At 40.9% G+C, this 20,383-nt stretch overlaps 1 protein-coding gene across 7 annotated transcripts in view; it reads right to left on the bottom strand.

Annotated features, from left to right (window-relative positions):
• ppfia1 (PTPRF interacting protein alpha 1) overlaps nucleotides 1-20,383 on the bottom strand; it is a 73,878-nt gene that overhangs the window by 16,334 nt on the left and 37,161 nt on the right. For all 7 annotated transcript variants that reach the window (XM_088371852.1, XM_088371855.1, XM_088371856.1 and 4 more), the window contains exons 10-17: nucleotides 19,211-19,294; nucleotides 18,991-19,122; nucleotides 12,130-12,192; nucleotides 11,981-12,060; nucleotides 11,705-11,855; nucleotides 6,565-6,788; nucleotides 6,237-6,471; nucleotides 696-725 (exon numbers count right to left, since the gene is read on the bottom strand). In XM_088371852.1, coding sequence (XP_088227978.1) covers nucleotides 696-725; nucleotides 6,237-6,471; nucleotides 6,565-6,788; nucleotides 11,705-11,855; nucleotides 11,981-12,060; nucleotides 12,130-12,192; nucleotides 18,991-19,122; nucleotides 19,211-19,294 — 999 coding nt within the window. The remainder of the gene's footprint in view (nucleotides 1-695; nucleotides 726-6,236; nucleotides 6,472-6,564; nucleotides 6,789-11,704; nucleotides 11,856-11,980; nucleotides 12,061-12,129; nucleotides 12,193-18,990; nucleotides 19,123-19,210; nucleotides 19,295-20,383) is intronic.

Raw genomic sequence — 20,383 nt, 5'->3', positions numbered from 1 at the left:
GGTTCGATAAAATTGTTAATTATGTTGTAGTTATTTGATATACAGTTTATATATTGTTATATAAGCCTGTGGAATTGCGGCGTTGTTTACACAGAGGATGAAGACTTCGATGGATTTAATGATTTGGAGTGACATGGATGGTTAGATAAACGTGTTATTTCTGTTATAGTTATTTGAATAACTGTTAATATGTTACATAAGGCACGTTCTCAGTTCCTCGTTTGTTTATGTATCGTTAGCATACCGTATCGTTTAGCCTGTTGTTGCCTAGTCATGTCTGTTCTTGGTGTTGGATTTTGTCAAATAAAGACCCCCCCCAAAATACGACTTGTACTCCGGTGCGACTTATGTTTTTTTCTTCTTTATTATGCATTTTATGGTTGGTGCGACTTGTACTCAGGAGCGACTTATAGTCCGGAAAATACGGTAAATTATACTTTCTGCACTACCAATTAAAAATAATTACGATTCAGTAAAGTTACTGTTTTGGTTCGTAATATGTTGGAATGCAAGTAAAAATGATGATGATCGCTTTAGATTCGTTTGAAAAGAAAATGCCCAAAAACAAATATGTGGGGTCCACTGCACATCACTGCAGAAGAATGGGAGAAACAAAAAGCTAAACATATTTGGGACAAGAGGTGAGCGAAGGTACTGAAAGCTGACACATTCAGTGAAGCAGGCCTCTAGTTTACCTTCCTGCGGTGCTTGCGCAGGTCACTAGGCTGAAGCATGGTAAAAAAAAGAGAGAGAGAGACAGGAGAAAAGCAGTTAGTGAGAAGCAAGACCGAACGCCAGCGGAATCAAGCCATGCACAAACAAACCAAGAGGAACATATTGGTAGCAGTAACTGTTTTTGTTGACAAACCAAACACATGTAAAGTGGACAGTCAATGACTGATATTATAAATTGTAAAGTCAAAAGTTCTTGGAGCGGTCAAGCACACAACACAAGTGAGTAAAGAATAGCAACCCAGCAAACAACCAAGCTGGGAGTTGCAGAGAGTCAAACCAATTGGATAGGTGCAGCCAAGCTCAAATGCCTATCAGGCAAACAATTTTTGGTGGATTAAACTTTCTCATACTTAAAAACTAATAAGATAAAATACATTTAAGAAATGGATGGCTAGAAGGCTGCTATACGTGATATTACACATGGCCAAAAGCTTCTTACAGATGTACATGCCTGAGAAGTCAACTCTTTCCATTGTCTGCCTTGAATGGGGGCAGCACCCCCTCCCCTCTGCATTCCACAGAGGCCTGGCATTAGCAGAGCAAATAAACCATCAGCCTGCCACATTTCTATGGAAGTTTGTTTTGCCCCAAGAGCAAAATACCGAATCATTCATTTCCTTTTCTCTACGGACATTGTGAGGTCAGGGCATGGAAGAGATTAGTGGGCTATAAATGGGAAACAGGAAGCGGAAATTGTGGGGTGAGCAGAAAAGTAAATCTGATCAGTTATAATGTTGCTCTGATAGCTGTTGGTTTAAATAAAGCGCATTCAAAACTGCACGAGCACTCAGTATACATTGCTGGAAATATTCCTTAAGAGTTCTCAAAAGCCACTAAAGCACAAAGACCAGACCTCAAGTCTTTTTTCTCTATAAATGACTTCTCCCTTCACACAAAATAAAGGATTGACTCGGAATGTTACAAAAACGAAGGAACTGCAAAACTGAGTAAGGGTCACGAAGTTCTACATGAGCAGCGGCTTGATGGTGCAAATACTGGCCGTATTTCACTGTTTAGGATCACCTAAAGTTCACCGATTAACTCAATTGGGACAGTACAAATTTTCATCAATAAATACAATGAAAGCAACATGTCCTTGCATGTACTTTAATATCTAATAGTCAATATTTTGAGTTTTAGCCACTTAATTTGAGTGATCATCATTGATCTTTTTGCGGAACTGTGCACATTTTTTTATGAGTCAAGTTATGTAAATCCTTCCAGAAGGCATGGCTTGAACAGCACTGAAACATGGTTGAAATCCAGCTGGGAATTTTCCACTTTGGGCAGTAATGTCAGAGGCGTTACGATGCGTGAAATGAGGATACATGAGCCCCAAAAAATAAAAAGTTGTTTCAAATTATAGCTAGACTGCACCTGTCATAGAATAGAAGGGAAACAAAGAGATTTGCGGGATACCTGAAAATATGGTACATAGCTATAGACTTGAGGATGAGCAATGAAGCCAGTTGCTCCAAAAGGTAGGCAAGTTACTGTCTGCTGGGAGAGGGAGCTCTGGATGATGTAGGGATCAACGCAATAATGCTACAGTTTGGGGATGGGGCAGTCACATGTTATACACTTGCATACACACGACATGTTAGTATACACTCATAGGAGAAATGAAGGGACACTTTGGATAAGCAAAACAAAAAAGTGAACAATAAACACAAATAGAAATCTATGACGTAGTATGATGCCATTTTCAAATATACAGTGGGGCAAAAAAGTATTGTCAGCCACCAATAGTGCAAGTCCTCCAACTTAAAAGATGAGCTGCCTGTAATTTTCATCCTAAATACACTTCAACTATGAGAGACAAAATTAAAAACAATCCAGAAAATCACATTGTCTTATTTTTAAAGAATTTATTTGCAAACTATGGCGGAAAATAAATATTTGGTCAATAACAAAAGTTCATATCAATACTTGTTATATACCCTTTGTTGGAAATGACAGAGGTCAAACGTTTTCTGTAAGTCTTCACAAGGTTTTCACACACTGTTGCTGGTATTTTGGACTATTCCTCCATGCAGATCTCCTCTTGAGCAGTGACGTTTTGGGGTTGTCGCTGGGCAACACGGACTTTCAACTCCCTCCAAAGATTTTCTATGGAGTTGAGACCTGTAGACTGGCGAGGCCACTCCAAGACCTTGAAATGCTTCTTACGAAGCCACTCCTTAGTTGCCCGGGCGGTATGTTTGGGATCATTGTCATGCTGAAAGACTCAGCCACTCTTCATCTTCAATGCCCTTGATGATGGAAGGAGGTTTTCACTCAAAATCTCACGATACATGACCCCATTCATTCTTTCCTTTACACGGATCAGTCGTCCTGGTCCCCTTGCAGAAAAACAGCCCCAAAGCATGATGTTTCCACCCCCATGCTTCACAATAGGTATGGTGTTCTTTGAATGCAACTCTGCATTCTTTCTCCTCCAAACACGGCGAGTTGAGTTGTTGTCACCAGAGAGTTCTATTTTAGTTTCATCAGACCATATGACATTCTCCCAATCCTCTTCTGGATCAAATGCTCTCTAGAAAACTTCAGCCAGGTCTGGACATGTAAAGGCTTAAGCAGGGGGACACGTCTGGCACTGCAGGATTTGAGTCCCTGGTGACTTTGGTCCCAGCTCTCTGCAGGTCATTCACTAGGTTCCCCCGTGTGTATCTGGGATTTTTTTGCACTGTTCGTGTGATCATTTTGACCCCACAGGGTGATATCTTGTGTGGAGCCCCAGATTGAGGGATATTATCAGTGGTCTTGTATGTCTTCCATTTTCTAATAATTGCACCCACAGTAGATTTTTTTGCACCGAGGTGCCTATTGCAGATTTGGTCTTCCCTGGCTGGTGCAGGTCTGCAATTTTTTTTCTGGTGTCCTTTGACAGCTCTCTGGTCTTGGCCAGTGCAGAGTTTGGTGTATTTTGTACTGATGAGTTCAAACAGGTGCCACTAATATAGGTAACGATTGGAGGACAGTGAGCACCTGAAATCAGGCTTTTCCAAAAATTTTCCCAAACAAAAAAAAGTGAAATCGCGATAAACGAACCGCGATGTAGCAAGGGATTACTGTAATTTCAAGTGACGTCAGCAGCACGACGCGCCGGTTGTTTACAAAAAAGACAAAGATTCATCACGGGATGACGAAGATGACGAAGGGCCCCACGTACTACCGGCATCATTAGCGGCTTTGTTTGTAAGTGACACGGAGGACGAAGAGTTTGAAGGATTTGGAGTTACACAGAAGGTTTGAAAAACTATTATGGCTTTTGCGCACACCCGGTCCTACTCTACTCTCTCTTTTTCACCTCCGTGGATAGAAGTCGGGGGCCGGCGCTTGGCCGGGTGGCTGATCGGGGACGGTGGATGGGGCTCGGTCATGGCTTTTACGCACGCCCGGTCCTATTCTATGGATCTCTCTTCCACCTCTGTGGCTGGAAGTCCATGCTGCCACACGCCTGGAAGTTTGTTTTGTTAAATAAAGAGCCGTTTACCAAACCCACGTCTTTCCTTGTACTTTGTTAACGCTACAATATAGTTATATACTAGATCTGTGGAATAACGACAAGGCTGACGTCAGGGCGCACGCGGCGTTGTTGACAAAGGACGAGGAATTTGATCGATGGATTTAATGATTTAGAGTGCACAAATGGTTTGATAATATTATTGCTTATATAATAGTTATTTGATATCTAATTTATATATCATTATATGGGCCTGTGGAATATTTTGAAGTGCAAGCGCCGTCAGCGGCGCGCACCCATTGTTGACAAAGGACGATCGATGGATTTGATGAATTGGAGTAACACAGATGGTTTTATAAACGTGTTATTTATGTAATAGTTTTTTTTTAATAACTCTGAATGTTACGTCAGGCCCGTTCTCAGCTCTTCGTTTGTGTTAATGTCACGTTCGTATACCTATCGTTTAGCCTGTTGTTGCTCGTTCATGTCTGTTCTTGGTGTTGGATTTTGTCAAATAAATTTCCCCCCAAAATGCGACTTATGCTCCGGAGCGACTTATATATGGTTTTTTTCACGTTATTGTGCATTTTATGGCTAATGCGACCTATATTCCGGAGCGACTTTTAGTCCGAAAATTACGGTACTTATTTTACCGAAGAATTTACCAATTAATTCATTAAAAATCCTACAATGTGATTTCCTGGATTCATTCCCCCCTTTCTGTCTCTCATAGTTGAAGTGTACCTGTGATGAAAATTACAGCCATCTCTGATCTGGCGGCTAAATACTTTTTTGCCCCACTGTAGTACTAGTACGTGGGTAAAAAAATAGAGACTAGATGCTCCAACTCTGTCTCTCTCTGTTAAGATAGGGCTGGCATGCAGCGCATCGGTCATTACGCGCAAGTCGGAAGCCTGGTGTCAGGTGAAATTCTTCCCATGTAAAATACCTATCCGTTCTCTGCCACGATAATGTCCGTCTAACCTAACCTGCAATTTTTTTTTTATTTTTTTTTTTATGGACTTGGGAGGGTGCGTGCACTTTGAGCCAGCCATCCTTGCTCGCTCCCATTCACTCGCGTCAAGACTCTGTGCGTTTTGGCAACGGCGACTACGCGCTTATCTATCGATATCCAATGAGGAATTATACGTAAATACTGTATTGTTAGAAACTGAAAACACTATGTAAAGTCAGGTTCACAACGTTTTGAACATTGATAGAATTTTCAGCATTCCAGCTCTGTACAACTTTTGTACAGTCCTGGGTATATATGATATTATTGGCAGTTTTGTGTTCAAAGTTTTTTCTTCAATTGATCCAAAATGTTGAAATGTTCGTAATATGTTTTATTGTGTAAAACATAGTCTAATGATTATCCTGACAGTAATTGTTTTAATTAATAAAAATTAAAACAATTCTAAGTTGTTTTGCTGTCAACAATTATTTTACTGCTATTTTAGCGTTTCAAGTGTTTGCTGAGGTATACTATTTCAGTAAAAAAATAGAAAATTTTCATGCGGCTATAGTATCAAAGTAAAAATTTTGGTATCACGACAACACGAGTCTCTCGTGAGGATCAGATAAACGATGAATGTTTATTTGATCAAGTGGATGCACTCAGCCATGAATTGAGACAAGGAGTCTACTCGAGGCCATTAATTGAAGTGCATCGGCAGATTTCTAATAAACTGAAAAAGCCTGTTAGTTCAGCACACCATGTCGCATCACAAGTCAGTCAACCATTTTCATGTTGTTACTTCCTCATCGATGCAAAAAAACATTTCCAAAATATAATTTCAGGGGTTCAAATGCTGTGATTAAGCATCAATCAAATTACAGTACATGTATATATGCCAGATGCCCAGCATTGAGTAAAGCCAAGGGCGCTAACAATATAAATTCAAAATTGATACATATAATAATGGAGGGCTCCAAATGAATTATAATTTCTGTAATTAATATTTTGGTTAAACCCCACAGCTGATCTTTAGAATTACATGTTAAAAAAAAGAAAAAAAATCAAGAGAAGTCTTACCAGGGTCATGACACCCATCCGGTCTAATTCTCTATGGGGGCTGTGAGGAATACGTCTTGGTGTGGAGTGGCCAGAGCCTGGAGGAGAGTTGCTGCCCATAGGAGAGCCGGCAGATAGTGAAGGCTGTAAGGAGCTTATTGAACGGAAACGTCCTCCAAGGCTGTCGCCACTGCCCACCCTGTACTCAATTTCCTCAGCTCGGATGGCTGTGTTTTCCTTCTCTTCTTGAATCATTCTAAAAGAATAAAAAAGCAGTGAAATGTTTGTAAATTACACGGCAACACAATAATCAAATTTGTGGTGGTTGGTTCTGCCTTGGCTGGAGTACCTGATTTCATTGTTGATCGCATCAAGTTGCTCCTGCAGCATTAAGGCCAGAGTCTGTGCATCTGCCTGACCACCAGGGGACAAAAGATCGACAGAGCTGAAGATAGTCTCTCGATCCTCCTCCAGGTCCGAGGCATCCATATCACTCTCGAAAGCCTGGGCCACATTAGCAAGTACATTGGCCTGTTGGACACGCTCCCACTCCTGTTCATTAAGAGTCTGCACCTGAAATGAAAAACAAATACTGTAAACAAGAATGAGATTTAGAAGCCACCTGGATACTTAATTAGTCGTTAATAAACAACAGACAAGTGGACGTCAGTATATATTTTTTGCTCTTTTATGGTGACTTACTTGACGCTGAAGTCCAAAGGCAAGCAAACAAAAAGACAAAGCAGATTTTTAAAACCAACTTCAACCACACAATAGAAAGGACATTAAGTAGGATACAGTGCGTAGTACCCAAAAATAATTCAAATAAACAAATCAAAACATCCTCAGTAAATGTTAATACAGTGGAGCCTCGGTTTTCGAATGTCTCGGTTCTCGAACAAATCGGTATTCGAACAAAAAATTCGAGATTTTTTTGCTTTGGATGTCGGACGAAATTCGGTTGTCGAACCTCGCGAGATGAGCCGAGAGGACCCGCATGCCAACTGACTCCGTTCATTATTACATTCTCGTTACTCTGAGGATTGCATCAACTCTAATCATGAGTTCAAAGGAAGCAAGTGGGAGCAGTAAAGCCATCCTAAAACACAAAGACGCTCCTAATGCAATGCTACAGTGAGCGCCCGGCGCGCTGGGGTTGCGCGATCAGACCAAATTAAGCTCCCTGCGCAGTGAGGTCCACTTAAATTTTGGAAAGTACATCAGGACTTTAAAAATATTTTCTAAATTTTACCGACCGCTCTGTCACAATAATGCGACTAGCGCGGTGCAGATGTGCGGTCCGCGGCGTGCTACGGTTGCGCATTCGGCGGTGCGCTGCAGTTGCGCGATCGGACAAAATTAAGCTCCCTGCGCACTGAGGTCCACTTAAATTTTGGAAAGTAAATCAGGACAAAAAATATTTTCTAAATTTCAGCGACGGCTCTGTCACAATAGTGCGACCAGCGCGGTGCAGTTGTGCGGTCGCCGAACGCGCACAGCGCGGTGCAGTTGTGCGGTCGCCGACGCGCTACGGTTGCGCGTTCGGCGGTGCGCTGCAGTTGCGCGATCGAACAAAAATGCGTAAATGAAAAAAGCTTAGAAAAGGTGTTTTTTGTTTTGCTTAGAACGGATTAAATTATTTTCCATTATTTGTAATGGGAAAACATGAATCAGAATTCGAACGATTCACTTCTCGAACAGCCTTTTGGAACGGATTGTGGTCGAAAACCGAGGCTCCATTGTATTTCAGAAAAAAACCCTTTGTTCATCAAGACCCCACAAAGTCATTTAATTAATTTGATTGTCAATATATTAAATAAGTTTGAAATTAAGCACTGAAAACATGTGGAAAGACGGAACAATTTAGAACTGAATGGGTGAAATATGCCTTAAACTCGTTTTTCACTTGCTAAATTGTCTGGATAGCTTGGTTAAAATGGGGCCCAGTCACACACAGGGAGACCCTGGGATTAGTCCGACATCCCCATGATGTAACTCAGTTACTCAGTAATAAATAATTGGCCCATTTCTTCGATTACAGCTGTGGTTTTCAAACTGTGAGGCGGGCCAAAATAAAACCAATGTGGGACAACAATATCATTGTGGTCTTTGGGACAGAGAGACATAAACCACAACTACCTTCCTTGCAGGACTGAGACATAAAAGGAGCAATAGGCTTGGAGACATGAAAGCAAGAAGGTTGTGGGTTTTGTGGTAAATTATTTACAATTGTTTGACTCTCACCCAACATGGCATTTAGCAGCCAACACAACCACCGTCGGTCACCAAATTGCCTGGAGACCTGTGAACTTGTGACTCCCTGTTGGAGGAGTCCGCTAGAAGCAACTCATAATATGTTGTCATCCACGCACACATACGTGTAGTTTAAAAAAAAAAAATGTTTGTATGTGACAGAGGGGGAGCTCAAAATCATTTTACCTCCAAAAGGGGGGCACTGCAAAAAATATTTGCGAACTACTGCACTAAACACACTACTTTGCTAGTTAGCTATGATTGGGAAAAAAAAAAAAAAGTGTTATTTGAAGGGCTGTCATGATACCAACATTTTGGTATAGGTACGGGTATCCTGCTAAAATCTCCGACCTGTGCGAAACGTTCTACCGGCGCTGATTTGACAGCCAAAGTACTACAGCGCGCTTTCATATTGTTTTGTTTAGATGCATTCAGTTGGAAATAGAAAAGAAGCCCTCAAGAAATTACACCTAAGCTTCGATTTTACACGCTTTGATTCTACGTGATTTTCTGTCTAACGCGGTTTGGTCATAGACCTCAAATCCTTTTTTGTTGTATTTTAAATGGATTTAAATGGCAGTAAGCAGAGGCAGAATAACCACACAACAAAAATTACATAGTGTATTATATCATATTAATTTCCACCCAGAACAATAATTCCCTAAATGCAAACACATGTATCTTAGTACATATTTCCCTCAACATTTTGAAGCCTGATTACATATTCAGTACCGTATTTTCCGGACTATAAGTCGCTCCGGAGTATAAGTCGCACCAGCCATAAAATGCCCCAAAAAGTAAAAAAAAACATATATAAGTCGCTCCGGAGTATAAGTCGCACCAGCCATAAAATGCCCCAAAAAGTGAAAAAAAACATATATAAGTCGCTCCAGAGTATAAGTCGCATTTTGGGGGCAATTTATTTGACAAAATCCCACACCAAAAACACTCATGAACGAGCAACAACAGGCTAAACGATAGCAACAACAGGCTAAAGGATAGGTATGCTAACGTGACAAATACAAACAAAGAGCTGAGAACGGGCCTGACGTAACATATAGAGTGATTAAGGACAACTATTACATGAATAACATGTTTATAAAACCATCAGTGTCACTCCAATTCATTAAATAGCAACAACAGGCTAAACGATAGGTATGCTAACGTGACAAACTCAAACAAAGAGCTGAGAACGGGCCTGACGTAACATATAGAGTGATTAAGGACAACTATCACATGAATAACATGTTTATAAAACCATCGGTGTCACTCCAATTCATTAAATAGCAACAACAGGCTAAACGATAGGTATGCTAACGTGACAAACTCAAACAAAGAGCTGAGAACGGGCCTGACGTAACATATAGAGTGATTAAGGACAACTATTACATAAATAACAGGTTTATAAAACCATCGGTGTCGCTCCAACTCATTAAATAGCAACAACAGGCTAAACGATAGGTATGCTAACGTGACAAACACAAACAAAGAGCTGAGAACGGGCCTGACATAACATATAGAGTGATTAAGGACAACTATTACATGAATAACATAGTTATAAAACCATTGGTGTCACTCCAATTCATTAAATCCATCGATCGTTCTTTGTCAACAATGGGTGCGCACGGCTGAGGGCGCTTGCACTTCAAAATATTCCACGGGCTCATATAACGATAGATAAACTATATTTCAAATAACTATAATACAAGCCAATAATATTATCAAACCATCCGTGCACTTTAATTCCATTAAATCCATCGATCAAATTCCTCGTCCTTTGTCAACATCGCCGCACGTGCGCCCTGACGTCAGCCTCGTCTTTATTCCACAGATCTACTATATAACTATATTGTAGGGTTAACAAAGTACAAGGATAGACGTGGGTTTGGTAAACGGCTCTTTATTAAACAAAACAAACTTCCAAGCGTGTGGCGGCGTGGACTTCCTGACAGACCGGGCGTGCGTAATGGCCATGTCCGAGCCCCGCGCACCGTTCGCGGACAACCACTCGGCCGAGCGCCGGCCCCCGACTCAGTAGAGTAGGACTGGGCGTGCGTAAAAGCCATAATAGTTTTTCAAACCTTCTATGTCACTCCAAATCCTTAATTCCTTCAAACTCTTTGTCCTCCGTGTCACTTAGAAATGATCACCGCTAATGATGCCGGTAGTCCTTATGTGGGCACGTTTGTATGTAAACAACCGCCGCGCCGCGCTACTGACGTCACTTGAAATAGTAATCCATTGGTACATCACGGTTCTCCAAACTTTCTTTCTGCTGCTCGATTACTGTTTTCAGCTGCATATTTTACAACTTGAAGTTTGTAACCTGCAAAATATTAGTTTCTTTTTGGTGCCATTTTTCTTAAGCCCACCCAGTTGATGAGTCACGGCCAACGGTGAAATTTAGAGCGCCCTCATCCAGTTTCGTCGGAAAATATAATTTTTTTTGGTTGTTTTATCAAAGTCAAAGTCTGCTTTATCGTTGATTTTTTTTTTATTTACTAAGACACACAAAGAGATTGAAATTACGTTTCCACTATCCCTTGGTGAGATAGTACACATATGCATACAAGCAACACAAAAAAAAACCAAGAAGGCACAAACAATGAATAAATAAGAGTGTTGAATAAATGATCAATAAACAAATAATAATAATAAATATAATAGGAGCAAAAATGGAGCAACAGCAGTACATACAGCAGACAGTGGACTTGGATATGGTGCTTTAAAGTGTTAATTGCTTTATTTGATGTTTTCTCTATTTTTTATGTTTTGAATATGTTCAAGATAAAGATATAAAAGCATGTGAAGTGATCAGCTATACTAAAAATAACATGGGAAGTGGTCAACTATACTTGTAAGTGATGTCTTAATGATCAAGTAAAAATTTGTGAAAAAAAAACAAGTTGCTCCTGAGTATAAGTCGCCCCCCCACCCAAACTATGAAAAAAAACGCGACTTATAGTCCGGAAATTACGGTAGTACTTGGCATATTATAGGGCTTGTTAACACATTCTTCAATTTGCTGTGTCCAATGAATACATTTACATCAATTCACAGGAACTTTAAAAGCGGTACACATCATTTAACAAAGAGTGAGTGTAATATTCTTCATCATGTTTCATCTTGTAATGTGTTTATACGTTCAATCGATGGAGCGATCAAGCAATCAATCAATCAAAGTGTTTCATCATATATCAAATAATTCAAAATATTCATCAAATAGGACAGCTCACCTTGGATGGTTCATCTCTAAGGGCTGCTACTCTTCCTTTTTGGGGCCGCCTTAACACAAGAGCACCACCATAATGGTCTGAGTTACTGTCCATCATTGAGGAAGCAGACACCGGATACCTGAAGTCTGGGGTGCTTCCCAGCTGCGATCGACTAGCATAACACACCAGAACAGTGTAAGATTATATTAATATTATTGTGTTTATCAATGTTCAATGGTCACTTTTACTCACAAAAATCAGAGATCACAGAGAGAGGTTGAACACAAACACACTTACCCATGTAATAACGAGTTGCTTCTGCTCCTACCCTGCTCATTTTCGGCCCTCAACGTTTCAATCTGAATCAAAAGCTGCTCCTTTAATACAGGACATGATGAAATCTTAAGAGAGCGAAACCTTTTAACTTTAAAGGGATAGTATTTTACCTTTTCATGGTGAGACTCCTCAATCAGTTTCTTAGTGTGCTCAAGTTCCCTTATGAGCGCGTTCTGAAGAGACAGAAAATTAGGACACAGAATGTATCATGACTTGTCACTACCAAAAAGTAATGTGGGCTGCACCGCGTAACTGCAATAGGAGCAGCAATGATTTTCACTCCTGTGAGTCTCTAGAATCCATTCATTAAAATTATTCATTCATTGATAACCCATTTTGAGTTATAAAGTGGCGGCACGGTGAAGCACTGGTCTGCCTCACAGTTCAAAGAGTGCGGGTTCGATTCCACCTCCGGCCCTCCTTGTGTGGAGTTTGCATGTTCTCCATGTGCCTGAGTGGGGTTTCCCCGAGAACGCCGGTTTCTTCCCCCATCCCCAAAACACGCTTGGCAGGCCGATTGAGCAGTCCAAAATGCCCCTAGGTGTGAGTGCGGATGATTGTTAGTTTCTGTGTGCCCTGCAGTTGGCTGGCTGTTAGGGTTTTCCAGGTTATCTTTATCATAGGATTATGTTGGAATGCAACAGATAATAAATACCTTACCTTGTCCTCCTTATCACAAGATCGTAAAACATCCCCTGAGATGTTTAGACTAGAGGACAAGGGCTTTCTACTCAGCCTACTCATCCCCCCACTCTGTTTCTCTTAATAAATATCCTCTTGCAGGAAGGAGAGTCCAGAGCTCTATTCGAACATCGCTGCACGCACAGCGACGAATGGACTCTCCACCTGCAGGTGTCCAAAAGGACTTACTTGTCTCCCGTGTGGTTCTTGCAAAATAAGTTGGAGTGAACAAATCTCTAACATTTTGGTGCCGAAACCCGGGATCCCTCATACCCGCTATCTGGCTGACGAAGGAGGACGTGCTGCATTGTCGACAAGCCAGTGTCCATTAGGAGGACCTGGAGAAGAAAGTCCTGGGAAGAGAATTCTTCGCTGGGCCAGCATCTTAGGTCTGCCTTCGTCTGACAGAGGTGGATTGACGGGACCCGGCAGTGCAACGAACCAGGGGACAAGTAAGTTAAAGGCCTGAAGTTGTGTTGTGTTGTTAAACGCGTAACACGTAGAGGTGCACGAGAGCCAGCTTGGGTTCAAGTCCCAGTGGAATGAACAGGCTAAGAAAAGCAGAGCTTCTTTTTTCTTCATCGAAGAGGTGCGTAGACTCTTCTTTGTCTGTTCTTCCGAGCTGAGGGATCTGGCTTGGGTTAGAGTCCCAGTGGAAGGAACGTGCTAAGAAACACGGAGCTTTTTTTTTGTTAATCAAAGAAGGGCGTAGATTTTTCTTTGTATGTTTTTCCAAGCCAAAGAACAGCTTGGGTTCAAGTCCCAGTGGAAGAAACGGGCTAAGAAAAACAGAGCTTCTTTTTCTTAATTGAAAAAGGGCGTAGATTTTTTCTTTTGTCCGTTTTTCCAAAGCTGTTTGGGAGGGTTTTACACCCATACCTGGATAGGCCTAGAAAAGCGCTGGAGTTTGTGTGATTGAGTGTGTGACTGGTAGGATAAATTGACTAAAAAGCAGTTCTAGCGTTGATCCACGGCAATAAAACAGGCTAGTAATCTGTTGAAAGGTCAATTTAAACCTGCATTGAGGATCCTCAAAGACAAAAATTTGAAAAAAAATTGTAAAACCTTAAACTACTAAAATTAAGATGGGAAATAAGAACGGTAAATCTTTTGCTCTGCTCTTCTTTGAGATGAGAAGTTCATGGCAAGTAGATTTCTTAATTGTATGCAATACATGCTGAAGTGAAAGAATATGTATGGAATACAAGGAAATTTGAAATTTGGACGAAATGGTAGAAGTGCTAGAGTTTGGTTGAAATCTTCACAAAGAGATGAGAATGAATTCAAGAGACAAAAGCTAGAAAGATGAAAACTGATGAGGTCACAAGTGTTTGTCAGACCAGGAGACAATAAGGCCCCTGTGAGCGGGTGCAAGGCCGCAGCTCAAGCCGCGGCTCAAGCGAGGGGCAAGAGGAGTTTAATAATAATAATAATAATAATATTTTTGAGGTGGCAAATTACAAATGACTAGAGATCAATTTGTGTTACACTAAAGTTAAAATATGCAAATCAAGTGGTAAAGAAATGCAACTTGCTTCTAGAAGATAAATAAATAAAATTAGAATGTGCTGTCCTCGTGTGCATGGGAGGGACCAGCTCATGATTGACCACAGGAAATGGCCACCCTGTGACGAATCATTGTTGCTGAGACCTACCTTCCGCACGCGAGAGCTGTGCATGTGTGTGCGTATGTGTTAAAGTTAAAGTCCCAAATTGATGAAGATTGGCTAAACTTTTAGTATAAATAAATTTGCTAGACTGTTGTCTATTCAATTTACACCGCAGAACAGAAACAATTTGACAGAAAAAAATGAGAGGAAAAGAGAAATCTGTTTGCGAGCAGAAACTAATCCACACTAGTGCATGTTAAGTGTCGAGCCCACATGAGAAATTCGAAGGAAAAAAAAAAAAAAAAACAACAGAACATGCTTTCAGGAATTGGAAGGAGCTAAATTGTGAATTTAAGATTTTGCAATGCTACATTTAATAGGAATAATTGATTGGTTGTGTTATAAGATTATACAAAATTCTAAATGCAAGCTAAATCTGAGAGATTGAGTTCTTCAAATTTAAAAACAAAGAAAAAAATTCAGATTAATTTGCCAGTTGTTTGTTTTAGTTAAGTTTTTTTTGGACTGATGGATTGTTCTACCAGGAAACCTGAGTTGAAAATGATATATGAATGTTGTGTGGTGAGCTTGGATGAATTGGGACCAATGTGATAGGAAGACTCCTTTTTGGAGACTGTGTGAGATGCATATGATGAGCATTGATGAATGATTGCCTGGATGAGAGGTTGAATGGTTGAAGTCGTTGGCGACTACTATAGAAAATTAGTAGAGCGACTTTGATGAAAGAGTGATTTTGAGCAGGTTGAATGTTAGAAAGAAACACGTAGCTTTTGGATTGATAATTAACTAGAGAAAAAAACTGGAGAACCAGTAACACATGTAGAAGATGTGTGAACTGAGAAATTGAGAAGCGTTTTGGAAAGAAAGTCAAATTAAATGATGATGGAATCGTATGTCGTAAAGAACGCATTCTCCCAAAAAGTTTGTCAAGGTGTGAGGCATGGGCGTTGCCAAGCCTCAAAAGGAGGGAGTGAGTAGGACAGAGTGGAAGATAGTAATAATACAACACTTTATGACAATGAATTTTCGAATACATTTGGTGTTATACTGTGGTAAATTTTTTGTTCTGGTGTAGATAGGTTAGCAACACGATAGATTTAGAGGTTCAAAAGAAAGACAGTTAAAAGAAAACATTTTTGATTTGGACAATTGCAGGCTAACAGGAACATGAGAACGATAAGAACTACGAGGTGGGATCCAATTTCATTGGGGAGATTGAGAATTCACAGCACCATACTCTAAGTCACATTTTTGAGCAAGCATGACAATAACATGCGAGAGGTCAAGACATACAGATCAGGGCTTGATGTGGAAAGCAGACCTCGATGAGTTGATTTTCAATAATGATACTGAAGACAACATACTGTCCGATTAAATTGGAACTATAGATAAAATGTAGCTCAAAAAATAGGATGAGTTGCAGGATTTACAATATAAAAACGAGACCGCTGTTATTAGAAGAATTTGAAGTTTGGTAAACAAACATTACCAGCAAATTGATGGAAGCAGCTACATTTGGAGATAGTCTTACAAGTCTGATGTCCCAGCCTGTCATTCTCAGTGTCAGGGTCCCTGAAACCCAATCCGAGACTTCGCCTGCAGCCGTGAACAACTACAAAATGGTGCCTGGCTCTGAAGCACCTTTGACCTTTGGCGAAGGACAAGAAAAGACTGCTGTTGTGCTTGGAGGAGGACAAGTACACTCCGGAGGAAATACAACATCCTCGGGGACGGAAAAGACAGTGAAAAGCGGAGGAACTCACAATGATGAAAACTGACTCATTTGAACAATGGACTCATTCAAGAGTGATGGATGGGGTCGCTCTGAAGCAACAACAAAAGAACACCAACTTGAGAGGGTGAAGTGCGGCAAAAAGATATGGACTTGGAGCGTCCGACAACCAAATCGCACTCCTTGCTACGGCGTTACCAAATTTGGTGAAGCTTGGTTCAAAGTGGAAGGGAGGTTCATTGTGCACTGAGTTTGACAGAACTGAGGAGATTTGATAAATAAATAAATAAAAATTTGAAAAACACGTAGGGCTACAGAGAAAAGCATTATAATCAGAGATTGAACGGATTTGGATAAAACAAATAGGCTAAAACGGTAGGAAACAAGAGCAAGATCTGATATTTTGGCTCATCAACCTTAAGACGTAGAGGTCGAGTTATATAAATTTTAGAACAGGACATTTGGCAGTCAGGAGGAAGCTAGGTTGCTCAATGTACCTACTCAATACAATAGTAAAGTTTTTTGTACCACAGTGGAGGTTGGATGGTCAGAAAGTTAGGTACGTCCAATTTTTGACATTCACACAATCATGCATAGGAGTCACACGGCGACAGTTAACAAGACAATGACTGCAATAGGGGCCACCTACGACTGCACCGACATGAAAAAGTAGAAGCGAGATAGCAGAGTATGGGATTATATGCTAAAACGTCTGCTATACAGTTACCGATAGGAGATTCTATCAAAAGAAGCTACATGAGAGATGGATTAGAATCCCTTTGTTTGTGTGTGTGTGTGTGTGTGTGCACGCCCTGTGTGGGTGCGAGCGTGTGAGGAGAAAGAAGGCATGGGTAAGACAATCTCTTTTAAACCAGGAGGCAATAAATGGGAACGCCCCTGTCATAAATAGTTTTTGGTTAAAGGGAATCATTAGGAGGTGTTCAAACTCTTCCCGCAAACACTCCTATTTGCCAGTTAAATGGGCACGACAATTGACTACGAGAGTTGCAAACAGATGAGCAGTCCTTGGCAGATTATATGATCAGGACGCTCAAACTGTGTCAAAGACAAATTTACTGCTGCTTGATCTTTCCTCCTCACAGGTCGACAACCCCATCAATCCAGGAGACTGGGTCTACATCGAGGTCATCAAAAGAAGGAACTGGGCCAGCCACGACGGGAGGGACCATTCCAAGTCTTGCTGACTACACATGTTGCATCCAAGGTTGCAGGACCCACAAATGCATTGACGACGACTGCTCTCCAGGAGGAAACTGGATGGGAGCTTTGTACATCACCGCTGTGTGCCAGAATGAGAGAGCCGTTTTCAAGGTGTAAGGGCTCTACTACCAACATGGCTGCACCATCGGACGGGACCTACTTCATCCGGATGTTCAGAGGCACTGCCTCACCTGCATCCTATGAGTGCACGTGCCTGTTCAGTACGGATCATGGTTTTGTGGTCACGAGAGTTGTCCGATGCTGCCTGCCAACTGGACACGAGTGTGTGCGCCAGTGTGTGTGACAGACCTCACCTACAGACTAGAACATCAGCAGCTGACGAAAACACGAGCACATATGCAACTTCTTAGACGTGACAAATGTGATAATGATAATGAGACGTGGATTGCGTAGATGCTGTTCTGTTGAGCATGTATTACGGAAACTTGTTGATTTGACCATCAAATATGCTTCGATAGTAATGGATACGCTGATGTACTGTTTCTTTGTTTTTCTTTTTGTTTTTTATTGATGGCATTCTGGTCGCCTTAGGCAAAGGGACTGTGTAAGAATTTTCCTGCTAATAACGTCTGGCCAGCAGGTTTTTCGCTTACACAATAAGTTTGATCTGGGGTATTAAGGTAATGCCTCATCTTCACTGGAAAGTGTTGCTATCATTGTTTGTTGTTTTTTATTTTTCCTATTCTTTCTTTCTTCATTATACATATATATGTGTTTTTTTTACTTGTCTTTGTTGTTTGGGGTAGCATAATCATATGATAAAACAGGATGGAGATGTTAGGCTTTTCCAGGTTATCTTTATCATAGGATTATGTTGGAATGCAACAGATAATAAATACCTTACCTTCTCCTCCTTATCACAAGATCGTAAAACATCCCCTGAGATGTTTAGACTAGAGGACAAGGGCTTTCTACTCAGCCTACTCATCCCCCCACTCTGTTTCTCTTAATAAATATCCTCTTGCAGGAAGGAGAGTCCAGAGCTCTATTCGAACATCGCTGCACGCACAGCGACGAATGGACTCTCCACCTGCAGGTGTCCAAATGGACTTACTTGTCTCCCGTGTGGTTCTTGCAAAATAAGTTGGAGTGAACAAATCTCTAACAGGCAACCGGGTGTCCCTGCTTACAGCCCGATGATGGCCGGGATAGGCTCCACACCCACAACCCCCGTGGGGACTAGCGGTACACATAATGGATGGATGGATGGAGTTATAAACTGGACCAACAAAGGAGGTTGGGGTAAATTTAATATCACTCAACTTCCTTTGTTTTGTGCAAAACAACGCAAAGTTGTTTTTTTTAAAAGGGTGTTCATTCACTTGGGCATCAACAGCTGGTCCTCGTTGCAGAATTTGCCCAAGAACCATGAACGAGTCACATTGCGCTAGTTGCACTCCTGGCCAACATACTTCAATGGGAAGCCATCCTTTATAAAACAAATAGTTCTAGTTAAGTTAGATGGCTGTTAACATGTGCAGTAAATATTTAAAATGATGTGTGTCGTAAACGGGCCCCACCTTGCGTGCGGTGTGTGTGTGTGTGTGTTTGCGTGTGTGTATAACAAATAAAGATGATTCTTCTTCAGTACATAAACTGGTGCACTGGAGTTAGGCTATGATAAACTGGTGCACTGGAATTAGGCTGTGACTAAATGAGAATTGACAACACAAATGGACAAGTACCTTGTCCTCCAGAGCAGACATCCTCTCTTTAAGGTGAAGCTGGAGTCTCTCGTTGGACTCAGACAGGAGCTTGTCCACTGTCTCAGAGAGGCGCTTGTTGTGCTCCTCATTCATCTTCTCTCTTTGCCTTGCCTGAAAGAGAAGGAAAAAAATGCAAATGTTTATCAATTCAACTGGAGATTGGTCCAATTTAATAACTTTCAGTTTGCTCCTTTCTTACCCTGAGCAGTTCCTGGTGCTTCTCCTCCAACTGGGACTCCAGCTGCCTCAATCTCTCTTCCACGTTACCGTGTCGTTCCTCTGCCTGAGCAAGATAAGACAACAACAAAAGTACTCTTAGTACTTTGCTTGCTCAGAGGCTTTCCATATTCAATTTTCTCCGAAGTAATGGCTCTACAGCTAGAGGCATCAGTTTCTCTTGCAGTCATTCTTGAGAAGGTTAAGTAACAAAGCGGAAATCCTTCAAAGGGATGAAGTCATCTACTTCCACAGACAAAAGATCTAGCATCTGGTGTGTTTCTACATAAACAAGAGCTACCAGCAGTGACGATGCACAACAAGGCAGAGCTAACAAAAAACACAAAAAGTAGAAATACTGCTCATTTCATCACGTATTAAGACGACATCTATTTGTATAGAAATAACATACATTGGCGGTATCAAAGCATCTGTAGTGACGTTTCAAATGCTTTCAAATCTCGCTTTTATATGTGGCAGGCCCTTTCGGTTTCTTTTGCCATGTCTTTGAGAAGCATCTTTGGTCTATAAGCAATCCAACTGGCACTTCCTGTTTGTGTTAGCAGTATTTTTTGAGAAAAAGCGTGGCGGTACCAGCCGCAGTGCACTCAAGCACATAGAACAGCACTACAGACAAGAAAGGTAAATTAGTGCTTGAACTTCAGCTACATAAGAACATTTTAAATCTAGTCTGATACGTCACCTAACCAAGCACTTTTTCAAAAATTCAATGCCTTTTTGTTAGTCCTTTAGTTTTTGGGCTCTATAGTAATACTGTTTGTACAGTGCCATAAAAAAGTATTTGCCTTCATTGCAAATTATATACATAGGTATATATATTTGCATAATTTAGCTACTTTCATGTTTAGTATCAAACAAATGAGGCGTTAAGACAAATATATCCTCAAGTAAACAATGAGGAAAACAAAATAAAAACTTTTAACAAAACAAAAGTAAAAATTACAAAATTAAGTTTTAGTTAGTAAATGCACTGTATGTATTAAAGGGGAAAACATCCAAAGCTAACTGGCATTTTGTTACTAAGTGCTTTCCTCCTAATCCTAATATCAGCAGTAACAACTGAAATGAAGCATGGCAATGACTCTTTCATATCTCTGTGGAGGTATGTTGGCCCACGCTTTCATAAACAATTGCT

This window comes from Syngnathus floridae, chromosome 3 (assembly GCF_059516105.1).
Source record: "Syngnathus floridae isolate MCC-2025c chromosome 3, RoL_Sflo_1.0, whole genome shotgun sequence".
NCBI lineage: Eukaryota > Metazoa > Chordata > Actinopteri > Syngnathiformes > Syngnathidae > Syngnathus > Syngnathus floridae.
The sequence above is the reverse complement of the archived record's forward strand: the minus strand, read 5'-3'. Positions and strand labels throughout refer to the sequence as shown.